A 20,041-nucleotide genomic window follows, 5' to 3' on the forward strand; every position below is an offset into this window, starting at 1 on the left:
GGGGGCAAAGGAGACAGCAAGTATGAAGGCCTTGAGTTTGGAGCATGCCTGGCGTATATGAGGGAACTCAAGGAGCCACTACAGTTAAAGTGACTTGAATAACAATGTGAGTTGTAGGGAATGAATTGAAAGAGGTCACAGAGGATGGGACAGGTTGTGTAGAGCCTGTAGGCAGTTGTAAGGACTGTGGCTTTTACTCTGGGTATAATAAGCTCTTAGGGAGTTATTAGCAGTGCAGCGACAGGATATGACTTAGGTTTAAAGAGATCCCTCTTGTTATTTACTTGGTATTGAGAATAGATTATATGAGGGCAAGGACAGAAGCCACGAGACAAATGGTGGTCAGAATCAGAAATGGTCAGAACCTGGATATATTTTGAAAGTAGAAATAACAAGATTGCTGAATGGTTGTATGGATGGTAAAAATAAAGGAGTCATGGACAATTGCGAGTTTATTAGGTCCTGAGCACCTGGTAGAGTATGACTAACATTTACTGAAATGGGGAAGACTTGGGGGAGAATATAGGAAATATATATGTATTTTATGTTCCTCAATTTGGGTTTATCTGATTTTTTCATGGTTTGATTCAAGTTATACATCCCTGGCCAGAATATTACATAATCAGTGGAATGTCCTTCTCAAGGTGTCAGATCCAGAGGCAAACAGTGTCCGGCTACCTCTTCTTATTGATGTTAATTTTGATCACATGGTCAATGTATTAGGCATACTGTTAGATACCCTGGTGGAGCTGTCCAGCGTGTTGTTGATTGTATGAGATTATGTTCAAGTGAGGGATCCAGGCTGGAAATGTAAATTTGGGAGCTATCAGCACATTGGTATTATTTTAAGCCACGAACCTGGATGAGATAGTTAGTGTGCTTAGGGGAGAGATCTGAAGACTGGGTGATGGGCTTTCCAGTGTTAGAAATGGGGTTGATGTGGCGCTAGCGAAAGAAACTGGAGAGGCGGAAAGACCAAGGGGTGGGTGTCCTGCAGTCTGAGTGAAGGACGCATTGCAAGAAGTAATGAGGGATTGGTTGTCTAATGCTGCTGAGTCAAGTAAGGTGAGGACCAGAAGTGGACTAGATCAGAATATTATCAGAATAGATGATGGGTGACCTTGATGAGAGCCACTTCCGTGGAGTCATGGGAGCAGGTATGATGCAGAATGAGAGCAGATACAAAGAAAACAACAAATGTAGTCTCTTGAGTTTTGCTGTAAAGGGAATGGCCAGCATTTAAAAATAGTCATTGGGTTTTTCTTTCTTTTTACAGTGGGAGAAATTAGAGCATATTTATTTATGGTGGGAATGTTCTTCTGAAGGGGAACAGTTGAGATGGCAAAGAGAGGGAAGATTGCTAGAACAAGAGGATTCAAGAGGGGATGGGATTTAGTGTGTCAGGGAAGGGGCTGGAAGAATAGTTCCTCCATAGTTATAGGAGAGAAAGCCAAGACAGGGGTCACACATGCTGGTATATGAGCAGATGAGGGCTTGGGGATGTTCACTTCTAATTGTTTTTGTTATCTTAGTGGAAATATGAAATGTTCTGTCATCAGCTGAAGGTAAGGATGGGGAAGTGGTATTGAGCTTTGAGAATAAAGGAAGAGGTGTGAGCCATTTGTCTAGTACAGTAGGAGCGTGAATGGGCTGATGAAGCAGGAGGATTGTCAGTAGTGCTAAGGGCTGCTTGGTTAGCGTTCCCAGGAGCGTTAAAATGAGACCAGCCAACATGGCTGTGTGGTTTTCTCCAGCCGGGGTCAGCTGCTCCACTGGGAGCACAGAATAGGTGAGCAGTTTGATTTACTAGGCTTGGTGAGTAAAAGGAAGCAAAGGGGAGTCAAGAAATTGAAGCAAGGGCATGATTAAAATGATAAACCTCAAATCTGTACTGATTTAGGAGGGAAGTGAGGACACAGAGGGGGTGCGAGACAGTGAAAGGTGGTAGAACCAGTAGGTGGTAGTCTTGGTGGGATGAATGTTGTGCTACTGGAGAAAAGTCACTGGAAAGATAGTTGCTGGTTGTTGGTGAGCAGGGTGCTTTAAATTGAGATTTAAAATGTTCACATTGGTGGACTTCCCTGGTGGCGCAGTGGTTAAGAATCCGCCTGCCAATGCAGTGGACATGGGTTCAAGCCCTGGTCCGGGAAGATCCCACATGCCACGGAGCAAGATCCCACATGCCACGGAGCAACTAGGCTCGTGCGCCACAACTGCTGAGCCTGCGCTCTAGAGAGCCCACGAGCTGCAACTACTGAGACTGCGTGCCACAGCTACTGAAGCCCGTGTGCCTAGAGCCTGTGCTCCACAGCAAGAGAAGCCACCAAAGTGAGAAGCCCATGCACTGCAACAAAGGGTAGCCCCTGCTTGCTGCAACTAGAGAAAGCCCATGTACAGCAACGAAGACCCAACGCAGCCAAAAATAATAAATAAATAAATTTTAAAAAAGGTTCACGTTGGTAATGAAGGTCTAGGTTGTGAACTTTAGAATAAATAGCCCAGGTGGGGTGGAGGACGAGATCTTTGACCTGAACCATGCTATTGAATGTCTTATTATGGCAGTCCTGTCTTTTAATTTCTAAGTGTTTTCTTATTTGTTTAATCATTTTTCAAAGCTGTGCTCTTGCTTTGTGGATGTGACATCTTCCCACAGCTCTCTGAGGACGTTAATTAGAGTTTAAAAAAATCTCTGCCGCTCCCTGAATTATCTCCTCTTTGTGTGTCACTTTGCTGTTTATTTTGGTCTCTTGTTGCCGGCTTTCTTCAAAAACCTGATGCCTGATTGTTTACTCATATTTATTCGTGAGGCAGTTTAAAGTTGCCTGGAATTGCTGGGTGCAGGGTGGCCCAAAGCCAGCATGAGTGCCAGAGCATGCGGACCTGTGCTGTGGGCAGCCAGTGCCTGCCGGGAGCCACCTTGGCTCTTCCCAGTTTATTCAGCTTCTTTGAAGAGCTCTGTTTTTGTCTGGAAGGTAGTAAATGCCTAGGCATTCATATTTTGGGGGAAAGAGTGTATTGGCCACTCTGTGTTTCAGTTTGTCCTCCTTTGTCCAGCCCCAGATGTCATCCTAATGTCTTCTGTTGAACTTGATATTTCTAAGGACTGAGTATCCTTGGCGTTCTGCCAGGCGGATGACTCGTTGCTGCTCTCTTTCCACAGTGCCTGGCACATGGCCGCCTCTGGTGACCTTCACCAATCACTAGTCTTCTGTTGGCTTTTGACATTTCTGAAACTTAAAAAAAATTTTTTTCTAGTGTCCTCTTTTTGTGTGTGAGTTTATAACACATCCACCTCTCCCCACCAATCCATCATCATTTTAATGGGCTTTTATTTTTTTTAATGAATTTATTTATTTTTGGCTGCGTTGGGTCTTCGTTGCTGTGCACGGGCTTTCTCTAGTTGCGGCGAGCGGGGGCTACTCTTCATTGCGGTGCGCGGGCTTCTCATTGCGGTGGCTTCTCTTGTTGCAGAACACGGGCTCTAGGCGCACGGGCTTCAGTAGCTGTGGCTCGCGGGCTCTAGAGCACAGGCTCAGTAGTTGTGGCACACGGGCTTAGTTGCTCTGCAGCATGTGGGATCTTCCCAGACCAGGGTTCAAACCTACGTCCCCTCCATCGGCAGGCGGATTCTTAACCGCTGCACCGCCAGGGAAGCCCCTAATGGGCTTCTAGAAGGTAGAGCTTATTACAGATGTGTGTGCTCAAAGAACAAAGCAGGAGGAGAAATGATATTCCTTTTCCTGAATGTTGAATAATTTTTTGCAGAGAGTAAACATAAAATATTAAGCTTTCTGTGATCACCTTTCAGTGAAAGGTAGTTTTTGATTTAACTTCTTCCTCCTTTGAGATAAGTAGAATATAGCATTATTTTAGGTTATAATGGAGAAACTGAGGCAGTGAGAACTTGGACGTTAGCCTATAATAGATCAGTGGTTGCCTGGGGTTGGGGTGAGAGTATTGACTGGGAAAGACAGAAAGGAACGTCTTTTCTGTTTTTCATTTTTGCTGCAAGATAATTTTGATCATAGTGCTTGGTAACGCAAGAGATGTTACAGTCTTTTATGTCAGGTGTTTTACTGTGTACAGAAAGGTTAATGATGCCAACCTACTTCTCCAGTAGTATTATGACATTTAATGCTTGGAAGGGACTTTGAGATTTAGGGGTGAAAAATGCACGTATTATTTGCTTAGAGTAATTATCTTACAGATGTGAGCTTAAAGAGGTTTTTTTAAAAAATGATATCCATCTTTATATTCAGAGACAGTTGCATCAAAGTGAAGATGACTTCCACTTATAACCCTTAATCTTGGGGGTACATTTGCGTAAAGCCCAAGGAAATTCAAATTTTGAGATTCATTACTATAAGGATAAAAAATCAGCTTCCAAAAGTAATGTCTATTGATATCAGAGGTAGTGGTAGTGACATATTACAAGTTTATAATAATGATTTTCTGTTGTGTTTGATGTTTGTTTCTTCTTCCTGATCAGTGAGTATTTTTTTTTTTAACTGAGAATGGTGCCGGAAACTTTTTTTCTGATTTCTTTTATTTCCAAAGTTAGAAAAGGATTTCATACTTTACTGAGTGCCCAGAAAGGAAAAACTGTTACACAGTTTGTGGCAAGGCTGTTATAATCAGTTAGAATCTGAGTTATTTGCTTTTTTTTTTTAAGAGAATCAGGATTTGCTTTTTTGAAACTTTATTTTTGGGTATGTGTTTTATTTGTTAAATCTGTTGTAAAGGCTTACATGTCATCCAGATAGGATATAGTAGAACAAAAAGGATTATTATATTCTACAATAATTGAACAATGATACATGAACCCCATATAATAATTTCATTTCTGATTTATTTTTATCTTCTAGAGTTATAGATAGCAGTATGAAAAACTTCAAAGCATTTTTTCGGTGGCTGTATGTGGGTAAGTGAACTGAATGAAGCATTCTTGTATTTTTAACACTTTTTAAAAAAATTGTGGGAGTATCAATTTAGCATATTTCAATTACTATAGTAAATTTTAAATACCTATTGAAGTAGAGAGAATAGTATAAGTGACCTGCCTTCTACTCGTCACTTAGTTTCAGCAGTTTTCAACACATGGCCAGTCTTATTTCTTCTATACACCCACCCATCTCCACCCCCGCAGATACACCTTCTAGCATTGATTGTCTCTGGCACTCACTGAGAATTGACCCTTATTTACCTTGTAATGTCTCCTTAGGTTAAAATAACATTCTTTAAATCTCTGCTTTGTATTAGGTATTGTTAGGTGTTAGATTTGGGGGAAAAGGGGGAGAAAAAATAAGACAAAACCTCTGCCCTTGAATAGCTTAGCTCCTGTTTTATACTTTGGTCTTCTGTTTCTAGATCTGTGCCATTCATTATGGTAGCCACTAGTCACGTATGGCTGTTTCAATTAGTTGAAATTATGTAGAATTATAAACGCAGTCCCTTGGTCATGCTAGCCACATTTTAAGTGCTCAAGAGCCACATGTGGTTAGTGGCTACCATGTTGGACAGCACAGAACTAGAACATTTCCGTTATCTCTTCTATTGGACAGTGATGCCCTAGCTAAATAGAATGCAGACCACTTGTGGCCTTTCTTTATGTCTCCACAGTATCTTTGCATTTGCAGGTAATTAACAAATAGTTACTGACTTGATATTAAATGTTTTAATGCTTACTCTACAGGATATGCATATTTTATTTAGGTCCATTTGTACTGCTGTTTTTGTGACCTCTATTAATATCTTTGAAATAATTTAGCATACATTTCCCTCCAACATATGCAAAATTTAGTTGTAAATGGAATTTACGACTCTTATATTTGTTAAAATTCTAAAGAGTAAAATAGAAAATAAATTACCTGTAATGTGCTAATATCCTTGAAACAAATGCCCAGATCTTTAATTCTCATATTTTTAAAACAGACTTTTCATATTTGTTAGCCTAGTATAATTGCTTTCAATAAAAAAATGAAAGCGATCTGTAGATGTTGACATTTAAAATTCTTATATTTTTCTCAAAACCATACCAACACTAGCCAGAATGGGGAGCCAGAGTGTTTATCAGGCTAGCCTGTTTAATATCAGAGTTAATTAGAATAAATTGCAATGTTCAAATTAAACGAAGTCTTAGAAGTGACTTTCTTTTACAGAAGTAGTAGCTTGGTTTTACTGATAATTATTGGAGTAATTAGGCAGTTTATATTTTTATTGCCTGTCCTAAATGTAATAAGAAGCTGCGTTAGAAGATAAATGAATTACTGCTCAGTCCTTATCATTAGAGCAAAGCACACTGGATTGGAGAACTGGAGACCTAACTGTAACTGGGTGCTGCCACTAGTTAGCGCTCTAACCTTGGTTTGCTCTTGGGTAAAATGCATTCTCCATGAAGGCAGGGACTTCTTTTATACTGCTGTATCCCTAGTACCTATATTACACTCAATAATTAATTTTTGGATGGATAAATGAATCAGTGGAACCTAGATTATGGCTGGTTTTTCAGATAGTTTAGAAGTTTGAATTAATTAAAAACAGTTTCTTAAAATAATCCATATTTGCAGAATAATGTCCAACATGCTTTTTCCCAGCCAAACATAAGAAGCATATTCAAACACTGTGCAAAAGCACATGCAGCATACTTCTTGACTTAGGTGGATGTAATGTATAGAAAACACGGTATTGATAAAGACACCCCTATGAAAGGACAAAAAGAACAAACCACAATATTAAAGAAAGTATATAAATATATATATACACACATGTAAGTGTGTGTTTACACATATAAGTCTTAGTGCAAATATTTTCATGTAGCAAAAAAGCCCAAGGGAAAGAAACACATCTTTTTGGTATTCTAAGACTTTTGGAGGAAAGAACTGCTTGCACATTTTAAGAGAAGAAACATCACGGATTTAGGAGGAATCCCTACACATGTAGTCTTAGCTCAAGGCAGCAGTTAGGTTTGTTTGTCCGGAGTGGCAGTAGGTTGAATTGAAGGAGAAAATGAAAAATAATAGTTTAGGATGGCTATACCAACCATTTTGAACCTGAAAATATAAATCAAATTTAAATTCTTCACCTTTTAGTTCTTCGAAGAAAAATAAGTTTTCCTTGATGACAAGAAGCTATTTAAAATGGAAAATGTAGTCCAATGAAATACATTTAGTTTTTGAAATGCATCTATAATTAAAATTATGTTTGTAGTTTCCTTTTAAAGATAGTTTTAAAATTTATATTTCCAGCAATGTTGAGAATGACAGAAGACCACGTACTTCCTGAGCTGAATAAGGTAGTATATAGTAGTATTTTTTTTCCACATCTTTATTGGAGTATAAATGCTTCATAATTGTTGCGTTAGTTTCTGCTGTACAACAAAGTGAATCAGCTATATGTATACATATATCCCCATATCCCCTCCCTCTTGAGCCTCCCTCCCACCCTCCCTATCCCATTCTTCTAGGTCATCACAAAGCACCAAGCTGATCTCCCTGTGCTATTCAGCAGCTTCCCGCTAGCCGTCCATTTTACATTTGGTAGTGTATATGCGCCAACGCTACTCTCTCACTGCATCCCAGCTTCCCCTTTCCCCCATGCCCTCAAGTCTGTTCTCTGTGTCTGTGTCTTTATTCCTGTCCTGCCAGTGGGTTCATCAGTACCGCTTTTTAAAATTCCATATGGGGCTTCCCTGGTGGCGCAGTGGTTGAGAGTCCGCCTGCCGATGCAGGGGACACAGGTTCGTGCCCCGGTCCGGGAAGATCCCACATGCCGCGGAGCGGCTGGGCCCTGAGCCTGTGCCTCCGGAGCATGTGCTCTGCAATGGGAGAGGCCACAACAGTGAGAGGCCCGCGTACTGCAAAAAAAATTAAAATAAATAAATAAAATAAATAAAATTCCATATGTATGCGTTAGCATACAGTATTTGTTTTTCTCCTTCTGACTTACTTCACTCTGTATGACAGATTCTAGGTCCATCCACCTCACTACAAATAGTTCAATTTTATTTCTTTTTATGACTGAATAATATTCCATTGTATATATGTGCTACATCTTCTTTATCCATTCATCTGTCGATGGACACTTAGGTTGCTTCCGTGTCCTGGCTATTGTAAATAGTGCTGCAATGAACATTTTGGTACATGACTCTTTTTGAATTATGGTTTTCTCAGAGTATATGCCCACTAGTGGGATTGCTGGGTCATACGATAGTTCTGTTTTTAGTTTTTTAAGGAACCTCCATACTGTTCTCCATAGTGGCTGTATCAATTTATATTCCCACCAACAGTGTAGGAGGGTTCCCTTTTCTCTACACCCTCTCTGGCATTTATTGTTTGTAGAGTTTTTGATGATGGCCATTCTGACTGGTGTGAGGTGATACCTCATTGTAGTTTTGATTTGCATTTCTCTAACGATTGGTGATGTTGAACATTCTTTCATGTGTTTGTTGGCAATCTGTGTATCTTCTTTGGAGAAGTGTCTATTTAGGTCTTCTGCCCATTTTTGGATTGGGTGGTTTGGTTTTTTGATATTGAGCTGCATGAGCTGCTTGTATATTTTGGAGATCAATCCTTTGTCAGTTGCTTCATTTGCAAATATTTTCTCCCAATTTGAGGGTTGTCTTTTCATCTTGTTTATGGTTTCCCTTGCTGTGCAAAAGCTTTTAAGTTCATTAGGTCCCATTTGTTTATTTTTGTTTTTATTTCCCTTACTCTAGGAGGTGGGTCAAAAAGGATCTTGCTGTGATTTATGTCACAGAGTGTTCTGCCTATGTTTTCCTCTAAGAGTTTGATAGTTTCTGGCCTTACATTTAGGTCTTTAATCCATTTTGAGTTTATTTTTGTGTATGATGTTAGGGTGTGTTGTAATTTCATTCTCTTACATGTAGCTGTCCATTTTTCCCAGCACCACTTATTGAAGAGGCTGTCTTTTCTCCATTGTATATTCTTGCCTCCTTTTTCAAAGATAAGGTGACCATATGTACGTGGGTTTATCTCTGGGCTTTCTATCTTGTTCCGTTGGTCTGTATTTCTGTTTTTGTGCCAGTACCATACTGTCTTGATTACTGTAGCTTTGTAGTATAGTCTGAAGTCTGGGAGCCTGATTCCTCCAGCTCCATTTTTCTTTCTCAAGATTGCTTTGGCTGTTTGGGGTCTTTTTTGTTTCCATACAAATTGTAAAATTTCTTGTTCTAGTTCTGTGAAAAATGCCATTGGTAATTTGATAGGGATTGCACTGAACCTGTAGATTGCTTTGGGTAGTAGAGTCATTTTCCCACTATTGATTCTTCCAATCCAAGAACATGGTATATCTCTCCATCTGTTCATATCATCTTTAATTTCTTTCAACAGTGTTTTATAGTTTTCTGAGTACAGGTCTTTTGCCTTCTTAGGTAGGTTTATTCCTAGGTGTTTTATTCTTTTTGTTGCGATGGTTAATGGGATTGTTTCCTTCATTTCTCTTTCTGATTTTTCATTGTTAGTATATAGGAATGCCAGAGATTTCTGTGCATTAATTTTGTATCCTGCAACCTTACCAAATTCATTGATTAGTTCTAGTAGTTTTCTGGTGGCATCTTTAGGGTTTTCTATGTATAGTATCATGTCATCGGCAAATATGACAGTTTTACTTCTTCTTTTCCAATTTATATTCCTCTTATTTCTTTTTCTTCTCTGATTGCTGTGGCTAGGACTTCCAAAACAATGTTGAATAAGAGTGGCAAGAGTGGACATCCTTGTCTTGTTCCTGATCCTAGTGGAAATGCTTTCAGTTTTTCACCATTGAGCATGATGCTTGCTGTGGGTTGTCATATATGGCCTTTATTATGTTGAGGTAGGTTCCCTCTATGCCCATTTTCTGTAGAGTTTTTATCATAAATGGGTGTTGAATTTTGTCAAAAGCTTTTTCTGCATCTATTGAGATGATCATATGGTTCTTATTCCTTAACTTGTTAATGTGGTGTATCACATTGATTGATTTGTGTATATTGAAGAATCCTTGCGTCCCTGGGATAAATCCCACTTGATCATGGTGTATGATCCTTTTAATGTGTTGTTGGATTCTGTTTGCTAGTATTTTGTTCAGGTTTTTTGCATCTATGTTCATCAGTGATATTGGTCTGTAATTTTGTTTTTTTATGATATCCTTGTCTGGTTTTGGTATCAGGGTGATGGTGGCCTCATAGAACGAGTTTGGGAGTGTCCCTCCCTCTGCAATTTTTTGGAAGAGTTTGAGAAGGATAGGTGTTAACTCTCCTCTAAATGTTTGATAGAATTCACCTGTGAAGCCATCTGGTCCTGGACTTTTGTCAGTTGGAAGATTTTCAATTACAGTTTCAATTTCATTACCTGTGATTGGTCTGTTTATATTTTCTAATTCTTCCTGGTTCAATCTTGGAAAGTTGTACTTTTCCAAGAATTTGTCCATTTCTTTCAGGTTGTCTGTTTTATTGGCATATAGTTGCTTGTAGTAGTCTCTTACGATCTTTTGTATTTCTGCCGTGTCAGTTTTAATCTCTCCTCTTTCATTTCTAATTTTATTGATTTGTGTCTTCTCCCTTTTTTTCTTGATGAGTCTGACTAAAGGTTTATCAATTTTGTTTATCTTCTCAAAGAGTGTTCTTTTAGTTTTATTGATCTTTACTATTGTTTTCTTTGTTTCTATTTCATTTATATCTGCTCTGATTTATGATTTCTTTCCTTCTACTAATTTTGGGTTTTCTTTTTCTAGTTGCTTTAGGTGTAAGGTTAGATTGTTTATTTGAGATTTTTCTTGTTTCTTGAGGTGAGCTTGAATAGCTATGAACTTCCCTCTTAGAGCTGCTTTTGCTGCGTCCCCTAGTTTCTGGCTCATTGTGTTTTCATTGTCATTTGTTTCTAGGAATTTTTTGATTTCTTCTTTGGTTTCTTCAGTGATCTCTCGGTTATTTAGCAGCACACTGTTTAGCCTCCAAGTATTTGTGTTTTTTTACTGTAGTTGATTTCTAATCTCATAGTGTCATGGTTGGAAAAGATGCTTGATAATGATTTCAGTTTTCTTAAATTTTCCAAGGTTTGATTTGTGACCCAAAATGTGATCTATTCTGGAGAACGTTCTGTGTGCACTTGCGAAGAAAGTGTATTCTTCTGCTTTCTGGTGGAATGTCCTAAAAATATCAATTAAGTCTATCTGGTCTGTTGTTTCATGTAAAGCTTGTGTTTCCTTATTTATTTTCTGTCTGGATGATCTGTCTGTTGGTGTAAGTGGGGTGTTAAAGTCCCCCACTATTATTGTGTTACTGTCGATTTCTGCTTTTATGGCTGTTGTCATTTACCTTATGTGTTGAGGTGCTCCTGTACTGGGTGCAGAAATATTTATAATTGTTATGTTTTCTTCTTGGATTGATCCCCTGATCATTATGTAGTGTCATTCCTTATCTCTTGTAACAGTCTTTATTTTAAAGTCTATTTTATCTGATATGAGTATTGCTGCTTCACCTTTCTTGTGATTTCCATTTGCATGGAATACCATTTTCCATCCCCTCACTTTCAGTCTGTATGTGTCCCTAGGTCTGAAGTGGGTCTCTTGTAGACAGCATATATAAGAGTGTTGTTTTTGTGTCCATTCAGTCAGTCTGTGTCTTTTGGTTGGAGCATTTAATCCATTTAGATTCAAGGTGATTATTGATATGTACATTCCTATTACCATTTTCTTAATTAATTTGAGGATTTTTTTGTGTTTTTTTTTTTCTCTTGTGTTTCCCACTTAGAGAAGTTCCTTTAGCATTTGTTGTAAAGCTGGTTTGGTGGTGCTGAATTCTCTTAGCTTTTGCTTGTCTGTAAAGCTTTTGATTTCTCCATTGAATCTGAATGAGATCCTTGCTGGGTAGAGTAATCTTGTTTGTAGGTTTTTCCCTTTTCGTCACTTTAAATATGCCCTGCCACTCCCTTTGGGCTTGCAGAGTTTCTGCTGAAAAATCAGCTGTTAACCTTGTGGGGATTCCCTTGTATGTTATTTGTTGCTTTTCCCTTGCTGCTTTTAATATTTTTTCTTTGTATTTAATTTTTGATAGTTTGATTAATGTGCCTCGGTGTGTTTCTCTTTGGGTTTATCCTGTATGGGACTCTCTGCACTTCCTGGACTTGATTGACTATTTCCTTTCCCACATTAGGGAAATTTTCGACTATGATCTTTTCAGATATTTTCTCAGACCCTTTCTTTTCTCTTCTTCTTCTGGGACCCCTATGATTCAAATGTTGGTGCGTTTAATGTTGTCCCAGAGGTCTCTGAGACTGTCCTCAATTCTTTTCATTCTTTTTTCTTTATTCTGCTCCCTGGCAGTTATTTCCACCATTTTATCTTCCAGTTCACGTATCCGTTTTTCTGCCTCAGTTATTCTGCTATTGATTCCTTCTTGAGTACTTTTAATTTCATTTGTTGTGTTGTTCATCACTGTCTGTTTGCTGTTTAGTGCTTCTGGATCCTTGTTGAATGTTTGTTTTATTTTTTCCATTCTGTTTCTGAGATTTTGGATTATCTTTACTCTCATTGCTCTGAATTCTTTTTCAGGTAGGTTGCCTATTTAATCTTCATTTATTTGGTCTTGTAGGTGTGTACCTTGCTCGTTTGTCTGTAACATATTTTTTTGTCGTTTCATTTTTTTTTTTTTTTTTTTTGATGCGTGGAGCTGTATTTGTGTCTTACTGGATGTTTGGCCTGAGGACTCCAGCACTAGAGTTTGCAGGCAGTTGGATAGAGCCAGCTCTTGGTGCTGAGATGAGGACCTCTGGGAGACCTCACTCCGATGATTATTCCCTGGGGTCTGAGGTTCTCTTAGTCTAGCGGTTTGGACTCGGAGCTCCCACCGCAGGAGCTCGGGCCCAACCTCTGGCCTGGGAACCAAGATCCCGCAAGCCGTGTGGCATGACAGAAAAAACAAGAATAAAACAAGGAGCAATATAATAATAACAAGGAATAAAAAGCAAAATAAAATTAGAAAGATAAAAAATATATTAGGAAAAATAAAAGTATAATTGAAACGACCGCAGCAAGGTAAAATAAAACCACAACAGAAAAAAAGGGAGGGGGAGGGAACAATCCAAAAGGAGAACAATAACAAAGTATAAAGAATAAAATAAATTTAGAAAAGTAAAAGATTTATTAGAAAAAAATAAAATATAAATGAATCAAAAAGGTAAAACAGAACCCCAGTCTAAAAGAGGAAAAAAGAAGAAAAAAAAAAGCCTTGGCTATGGGGGCAGAGTTTAGGTGGGGGTGGAACTTAGTCAGGGGTGGGGTTTAAGGTGGGGCAGAGCCTAGGTAGGGTTCGGGGTGGCGTTTGAGGATGGGGCGGGGCCTCTGCTTAGGACCTGCGCCCGGAAGGGGAGAGGCAGCGACTCCAAAGGAGGGCCTTCTGGCTGTGGAGTTCCGGAGTGTGGAGGCAGGGCCCTGGGTGGGGGAGTGTGGGTGGGGTTTAGGCCCAGCACAGTTGGAGGGGTTCTCAGAGGGGGTCTCCGAGTGTGGAGGCGGGGCCCTGGGTGGGGGTGTAGGGGCGGGGCTTGTGTCTGCAGGGCAGGAGGGAGGCTCTGAGGGCAGAGGGTTAGGCCCGGGAGCCCAACAGGCTCCCCGGTGCCTAAGTGGACAGGGAAAGCACTGGCCACATTCCCTTCCGTTCCTCCATGCCCCCCCACCAACAGTCTCCCCCATCCCCGCTGGACCCCTAACCATGGGAGGGTCCCTCTGGCTGTAGGAACTCCTCCCTCCCCCAGCCACCCCTCAGCGGTGCCGGTCCCGTAGGTCTGGCCTTTATTTTTGCTCCCCCTTCCCTCCCTCCTGCTCCCTCAGGACCCGCTGCTGGAGGGGGCCTCGGTGGGCAGAGGATCAGGCCCGGGATCTCAGCAGGTTCCCCGGGGCCCAGGTGGGCAGGGGAAACCTGGCCATGCTCCCTTTTGATCCTCTGCCCTCTCAGTGGCCCCACAATTTCCCCCTTCGGGCGTGGGATCCCTTCCCCTCCCCCAGCTGCCCCTCAGGGGCTCCAGTCCTGTCCTGCCTCCACTTCTCCTCCCCCCTTACTCCCCCCACGCCCCACATTCTCCCTGGTCGCTGGGGCTTCCTCTTATCCCCTTAGGTGTCCTTGGTCCCCCACTGTGCCTGGTAGGTGCCCTAGTTGTGTGGAGACAGAAATTCTCCGTCCTCCTAGTATGCCATCTTGACTCCGCCCCTCTCCTAATATGTTAATATTGCCCTGGTTGAGCTCAGCTTTGCTGGTCATCTTGGTAGTCTTATGCAGTTATTAGTTAACAAGATGTTAGGCTGTAGACACAAGACAGATCCTAGTAAGCCTTTTTTTAATTTGCGTGTTTGATATTTTTTTAATCTCACAGAACACCTTTATTATGGCTGTCTAAGTTTATTGTTTTCATGTTTGTATAAGATTTTGTAACCTGTATAACATAGGGTGGTTGGATTCCTTACTTTAACTTCCTAAAATGTTAAATGCATTTTTATTTTCCTTGGAAAGCTAGTACTTAGGTATTAGTACCTATGGTGAGGTCTGGCAAACACCAGTTTCTTTCTGACTCTAAGGATTGTGACAAGTAACAATGGAACGTTCTTCTAGAAAAATCTTACAGAATAAGGCAAAATTCCCACTGGGCTCCTGCAGCTCGCTCATCCTCACCCCTGCCCAAACTGTCTGCTTCAGATAGATTAGGTAATTTTGAGTCTGAAAAAATGGAGAGCATTAAGATTAGCCTTGGGCTTCCCTGGTGGCGCAGTGGTTGAGAGTCCGCCTGCTGATGCAAGGGACACGGGTTCGTGCCCCGGTCTGGGAAGGTCCCACATGCCGCGGAGCAGCTGGGCCCGTGAGCCATGGCCGCTGAGCCTGCGCATCTGGAGCCTGTGCTCCGCAGCGGGAGAGGCCACAACAGTGAGAGGCCCGCGTACCGCAAAAAAAAAAAAAATTGGCCTTGGTGGCCCAGATGAGTAAAGGATCACAGCTTTTATACGAAGTAGATCTTTTGTGCTGTGGATGACTGGCCTTGCAAACCAGAGACGTTCACCTTAGCTGTTTCTCTGATATCACTCTTAGCTTTATTTGGGGAAATATAATATGTTACTTGTTGGGAGAGCCCTCAATGTGTAATTTTTTGAGAACTGAAGAACCGGGATAGGGAGAAGGCAGGGTCATTGAAAGAAGCAGAGGGCCAACACTGAAGCGCTTTTGGGTTGCAGCCCTTAACTCACATTGAGGTTATTTATCTGGACTGACAGTCCCCTACTCCCAAAGGCAGGACTCTACACACATAGTCTTAGCATAAAGCATAAAATAATAAACAGCCTTAGGCCATAAAGAGTTCTGTAGCTATTGGCGTTGCTGATTGGAAAATGGGTTTAAAATATTTAATTACATGCTTCTTAGAGCCCTAGGATTTCATATTTTCAGAGTTGCATAATCTCCTGAATTTCTGTTGACATTTTCTTTGAAGGAACTTTGCTTATTTGTCCCATACTTTTAGTAGATAGTAGAAAAGTCACATTTATTATTACATAGAATTTTATTGGCAAGCTTTCTCTTATCTTAATTTGTTTTCTTTTTGTTCCTTTTGGTTTGATAGATGACTCAAAAAGACATCACATTTGTTGCTGAATTTCTTACTGAACATTTCAATGAGGTAGGAAATTGGTATTTCTATAGTGCTTTTTAAAAAATAATCACAATAAATCGGGATAATGGTAAGAAGTAATCAAATTTAATCCAGTTTAGTTGAAGTTCTAAGCAATTATGTATGCTTTTAAACTATTGAGCTAATTAATGGCAGTACTTATTTATTAAATGTGAAGCATATAAATTGAACTTTTGTTTGTATGTGTGTGTTGCTACATATAAAAGAGTAACTGCCACCAACAGCTTTCTTAAACAATAGAGTTTTTGGTTTAAATATATAAGATTTTTTTTTTCCTCAGTGAGTTGACTTAAGAATTAAACTGTATTTATTCTTTCTAGGCTCCAGATCTTTATAATCGAAAAGGAAAATATTTTAACGTTGAAAAAGTTGGTCAGGTATGGGCTCTAGTTACTAATTTTTTTATTTTTAAAACTTTAGCAGTGTTAGTCTTTATTATACAAAACTTTTTGAAAGTAATATAATGCCAAATTATATAGTAACCCTGCCCTTTGAGTAAAATCACCAAAGAGTAGCTTTAAACTTTTTAGTCTCAGAACCCTTTTACATTCTTAAAATTATTGAAGACTCCGGAGAGCTTTTATGTGCACTGTATCTATCAATAGTAGATATTATTAGGTATTAGAAATTAAACAGAATAAAGAATTATTTATCTCTTAATTCATTTAAAAAGAACAAACCCACTTACCATTACATGTTAATATAAATATTTTTAATGAAAAGTAACTATACTTCACAAAACAAAATTAAGTGAAGAATGGCATTGTTTCATATGTTTGCAAATCTCCTTGATGTCTGGCTTAAGACAAGGCAACTATATTCTCATATCTGCTTCTGCATTTGATCTATTTTGATGTGTTGTTTTGGTTAAGAAAGCCTGGTTTCACACAGGTGTGTAGTTGGAAAGGGTAAAGTATTTTAATAGCTTTTTAGATAACTGTGAATATTCTTGATACTACACCAGATCCTGACAAGTGGTAGTATCTTAGGTTAGTTTCAGTATGGAATCTAAATTGCATCAGTGGACTTTTCATATTCTGATTCATTAAAATTCATTCATCTACCTTGCACTTTGGATGGATCTTTTACGCTGTGCATGTGATTTTGCCATATCATGTACTGGTCATTTGGAAAATACTGATTCGCTGAATTACAACGATCTTCCATATGCTGACACCTTTCTTCATACAGTATCCAAAAGTCACATTTTGTTAATGTCATTACCAATCTCATCAGACAATATTTAACTGCTGTGAGCTTGTCAAGCACATAGTGGCAGATACAGGTTTTTCAAAATTTTTAATTTTTGCTTGAATGTTTAAATTTTATCATTGGTAATAAATACTGTCAGCTTTTTTTCTTTTTTTTTTTCTTTTTTTTTTTTGCAGTACGCGGGCCTCTCACTCTTGTGGCCTCTCCCGTTGCGGAGCACAGGCTCCGGACGCGCAGGCTCAGCGGCCATGGCTTACAGGCCTAGCCGCTCCGCGGCATGTGGGATCTTCCTGGACGTGGGCACGAACCCGTGTCCCCTGCATCGGCAGGCAGACTCTCAACCACTGCGCCACCAGGGAAGCCCCTGTCAGTTGTTTTGCTTAAAGTGACAGGATCACTTTTTTTATTTTCAAGAACATATCTGCCAAATACCCAAGAATGAGTAAGCATAGTTTGTCTGCCAGTTATTCTTTTGAGTGAAAATGGAATTCCATTAATAACAAAGAAGTGCCTGGCCTGACTCACAACTACATTTTCATAAATGCTTTCCCTCATGATAACTGTCATGCTTTGGTAGGCAGCAAAAGTGCTTTATTTATACTTCCCAATTCTGTCACTCAGAATATTAAAAAGATTTTGTTGAGATTTAATGAAATTAATCATTTTAATAGCCTCATTAGAGATTAGTGAAACTGTATGTGGCAAAAAGGAATATAGTGACTGCTAGTATGGTTTGGGGCCACTACTTTGATTCTTGGTGACAGTGCCAGCAGTTTTCTCCACCTGTGCTTTTGACTATCAGGGCAGGTGTCATTACAGTAAAAAAGGCAAATAATATCTTGATACTATTATAAAAATAGTAATGACCTCATGGATCTCTGAAAGCATCTTGAAGACTCTCAGAGTTGCATGGATCACACTTTGAGAACGACTGCCATAGATTAGACTGACAGTTGATACTTTTCAAATTAATTTATAAACTTACATGTGTAAGTTTAAAATGTGCTTCCTGAAAATAAAACATGAAACTTAAACTCAATGTATAGTCTCTAAATCCACAGCATTCTAATGTTTGCAGTTCAGTTGCTTGGCATTTAGCAAATTTTGGTCATCTCACAGAATAATGCACTTTCAGAGGACTTGGCAGTAAAACAAAATAAGTAGAATAGTGTTAAATATAAACAATTTCGGAGCCTAATGCTTTGGTTTACAAAACTTAAATTTCTAATTCTGTACTTCTAGTACTTAAAAGACGAAGATGATGATCTTGTGTCACCCCCTAACACAGAAGGGAACCAGTGGTATGACTTTCTTCAAAACAGCAGCCACCTTAAAGGTATATCATGAACCAACATGGATTTTGGCCATGTTTATATTTATTTGAGACCAGTACATCAGCAAGTGTACTTGCTGAATACTTATCTAAGTTCTTTAGATTTATGTTTTGTGTCCATTTTATTTGATTATAGAAACAGTAAAATAATAACAGTATATGACATTACCATGTTCAGAAACACTCTGATATTAACTGTGATATAGTAAGATTGCTTAAGTATTGTCTATTATAAAAAATATGTATAAAAAATAGGATATTGGGAAGAAAACTGTAGAGCCTATCAGTCAGAGAAGTCTATTTTGCCAGTTCCAATTTATTAGCTTTTAAGAGCATATAATGCTTTTAACTCCTATAATGATGCATCACTGTATTCTTCTGAGGTTGTATTTTTTTTAATTGTTACGCCTTTCATTCTCTAGGATGTTGATTTGTTAAAACTTTATTTAGCCAACATTACTGGGAATACAACACAAAATAGCAACCATTAAATATGTCGAAACGTCTCCATTTTAGATGAAAAGATTTTTTAAGCATCTGTTTCTTTGCTTTCTCAAAGAATAACCTGACCACAGTTTAGCTATTTCTTAGATCCTTGGGGTAATAGCCACATACATATATTACCTCCTTTAATCTTCACAAGAACCTATGAGGTAGGTACTTGTTATCTTCATTTAACTAGTGAGGAAACTGAAGGTTAGAGAAGGCCCCAAGATGATACAAGGTGGTAAGCGATAGAGCTAGGATTCTGCTGAGTTTTTAACTGGACTTAGTAGTGACCTCTGCTCTGTGTGGTTGCTGTGTATCTGAATGAGTGAGTGAGTGGGGGGAGGCAGAGAAATCTCAGGCCCAGAACTTTGCATACTGCTGTTTTGATTTAACCCTACAAGCCCAAATTCTTTTTCAGAGCAGGACGTATTTTACATTGTTTGAGAGTCTTAAGATCAATTGAGAGAGATGTATTGACGTAAGTTAGCTATTGAATAGAGGGAAAATAAAAGTACAGCTGACTCAGCTCATTTACCGTATTTAATCAGGATGTCCAAAGAGTAAAGAAGGATGCCTGGGGAGGGCTGATGGCAGTGTACCAGCAGGGTGGCACCTGGACCCTGTCACTGTTGGGCTAATATCCATCCTGGGGACTTTGGGCTTAAAACAGGTTCTACCCTTTTTTTCTCCCCACATCTTCTGTGGCTGAATAGAGAGGTGTAATCTTAGTTACAGGTCTCATGTTTAACTTCAGATTAACTCCATCTCTTAAATGCTTAAGAGTTTGCTAGTGTGTGACTTTGGACAAGCTCATTAATCTCCCAGTTTCTTAGTCTAGTATGAAGTAATACCGACTGTCATTATGGAGCTATTAAGAAACCTTTTTAATGAAACTTCTTCCTAGCACTTTGCAAAAATCAAGTGCTAAATGCTTAGTGCACGTCGCTTCCCAGGGGATGTGAGAGAGTCGGTGTTGTTACGTGGGTAGAGGTTGGTGTGCTGGAAGCTGGGCTGCCTGGGCTGAAGTCCTGTTCTGCCACTCCCTGGTGTGGGGCTGAGGGCACGTTGCCTGACCTCTTTGTGCCCCAGTTTTCTCTTCTGTAAAGTGAGGGTGATCAGAGCGCCTCCCTCAAAAAGCTGTTGGGAAGATGAAACAAATTAATCTAGATGAAGCACTTAGGATAGCGCCTGGCACATAGCATATAAGCAGGCAGTATGCATCTGAGCTGTTTTTACTCAAAACACTTCCGACACCAAAATAAGAGGCTTTTTTCCCTCCTGAGACCAATTCTGACACCACCTGGGTGTCCTACAGTTCGATTCTGACACTAACTCTGCAGAGTTACCA

The 20,041-nt window shown here is 39.6% G+C and overlaps 1 protein-coding gene across 2 annotated transcripts in view; it reads left to right on the forward strand.

Moving 5' to 3' along the window:
- The window catches only part of ANAPC4 (anaphase promoting complex subunit 4), a gene marked incomplete at its 5' end in the record, with an annotated part of 41,914 nt that overhangs the window by 15,442 nt on the left and 6,431 nt on the right, over nucleotides 1–20,041 (forward strand). The window contains 5 exons of one of the 2 annotated variants that reach the window (XM_079698431.1): nucleotides 4,866–4,921; nucleotides 7,245–7,294; nucleotides 15,591–15,647; nucleotides 15,980–16,036; nucleotides 18,114–18,207. In XM_079698431.1, the coding sequence (XP_079554557.1) occupies nucleotides 4,866–4,921; nucleotides 7,245–7,294; nucleotides 15,591–15,647; nucleotides 15,980–16,036; nucleotides 18,114–18,207 (314 nt within the window). The remainder of the gene's footprint in view (nucleotides 1–4,865; nucleotides 4,922–7,244; nucleotides 7,295–15,590; nucleotides 15,648–15,979; nucleotides 16,037–18,113; nucleotides 18,208–20,041) is intronic. The other variant, XM_079698430.1, reaches the window with a different exon arrangement.

The sequence above is a fragment of the Hyperoodon ampullatus genome, assembly GCF_949752795.1.
Source record: "Hyperoodon ampullatus genome assembly, chromosome: 1".
Classification (NCBI taxonomy): domain Eukaryota; kingdom Metazoa; phylum Chordata; class Mammalia; order Artiodactyla; family Ziphiidae; genus Hyperoodon; species Hyperoodon ampullatus.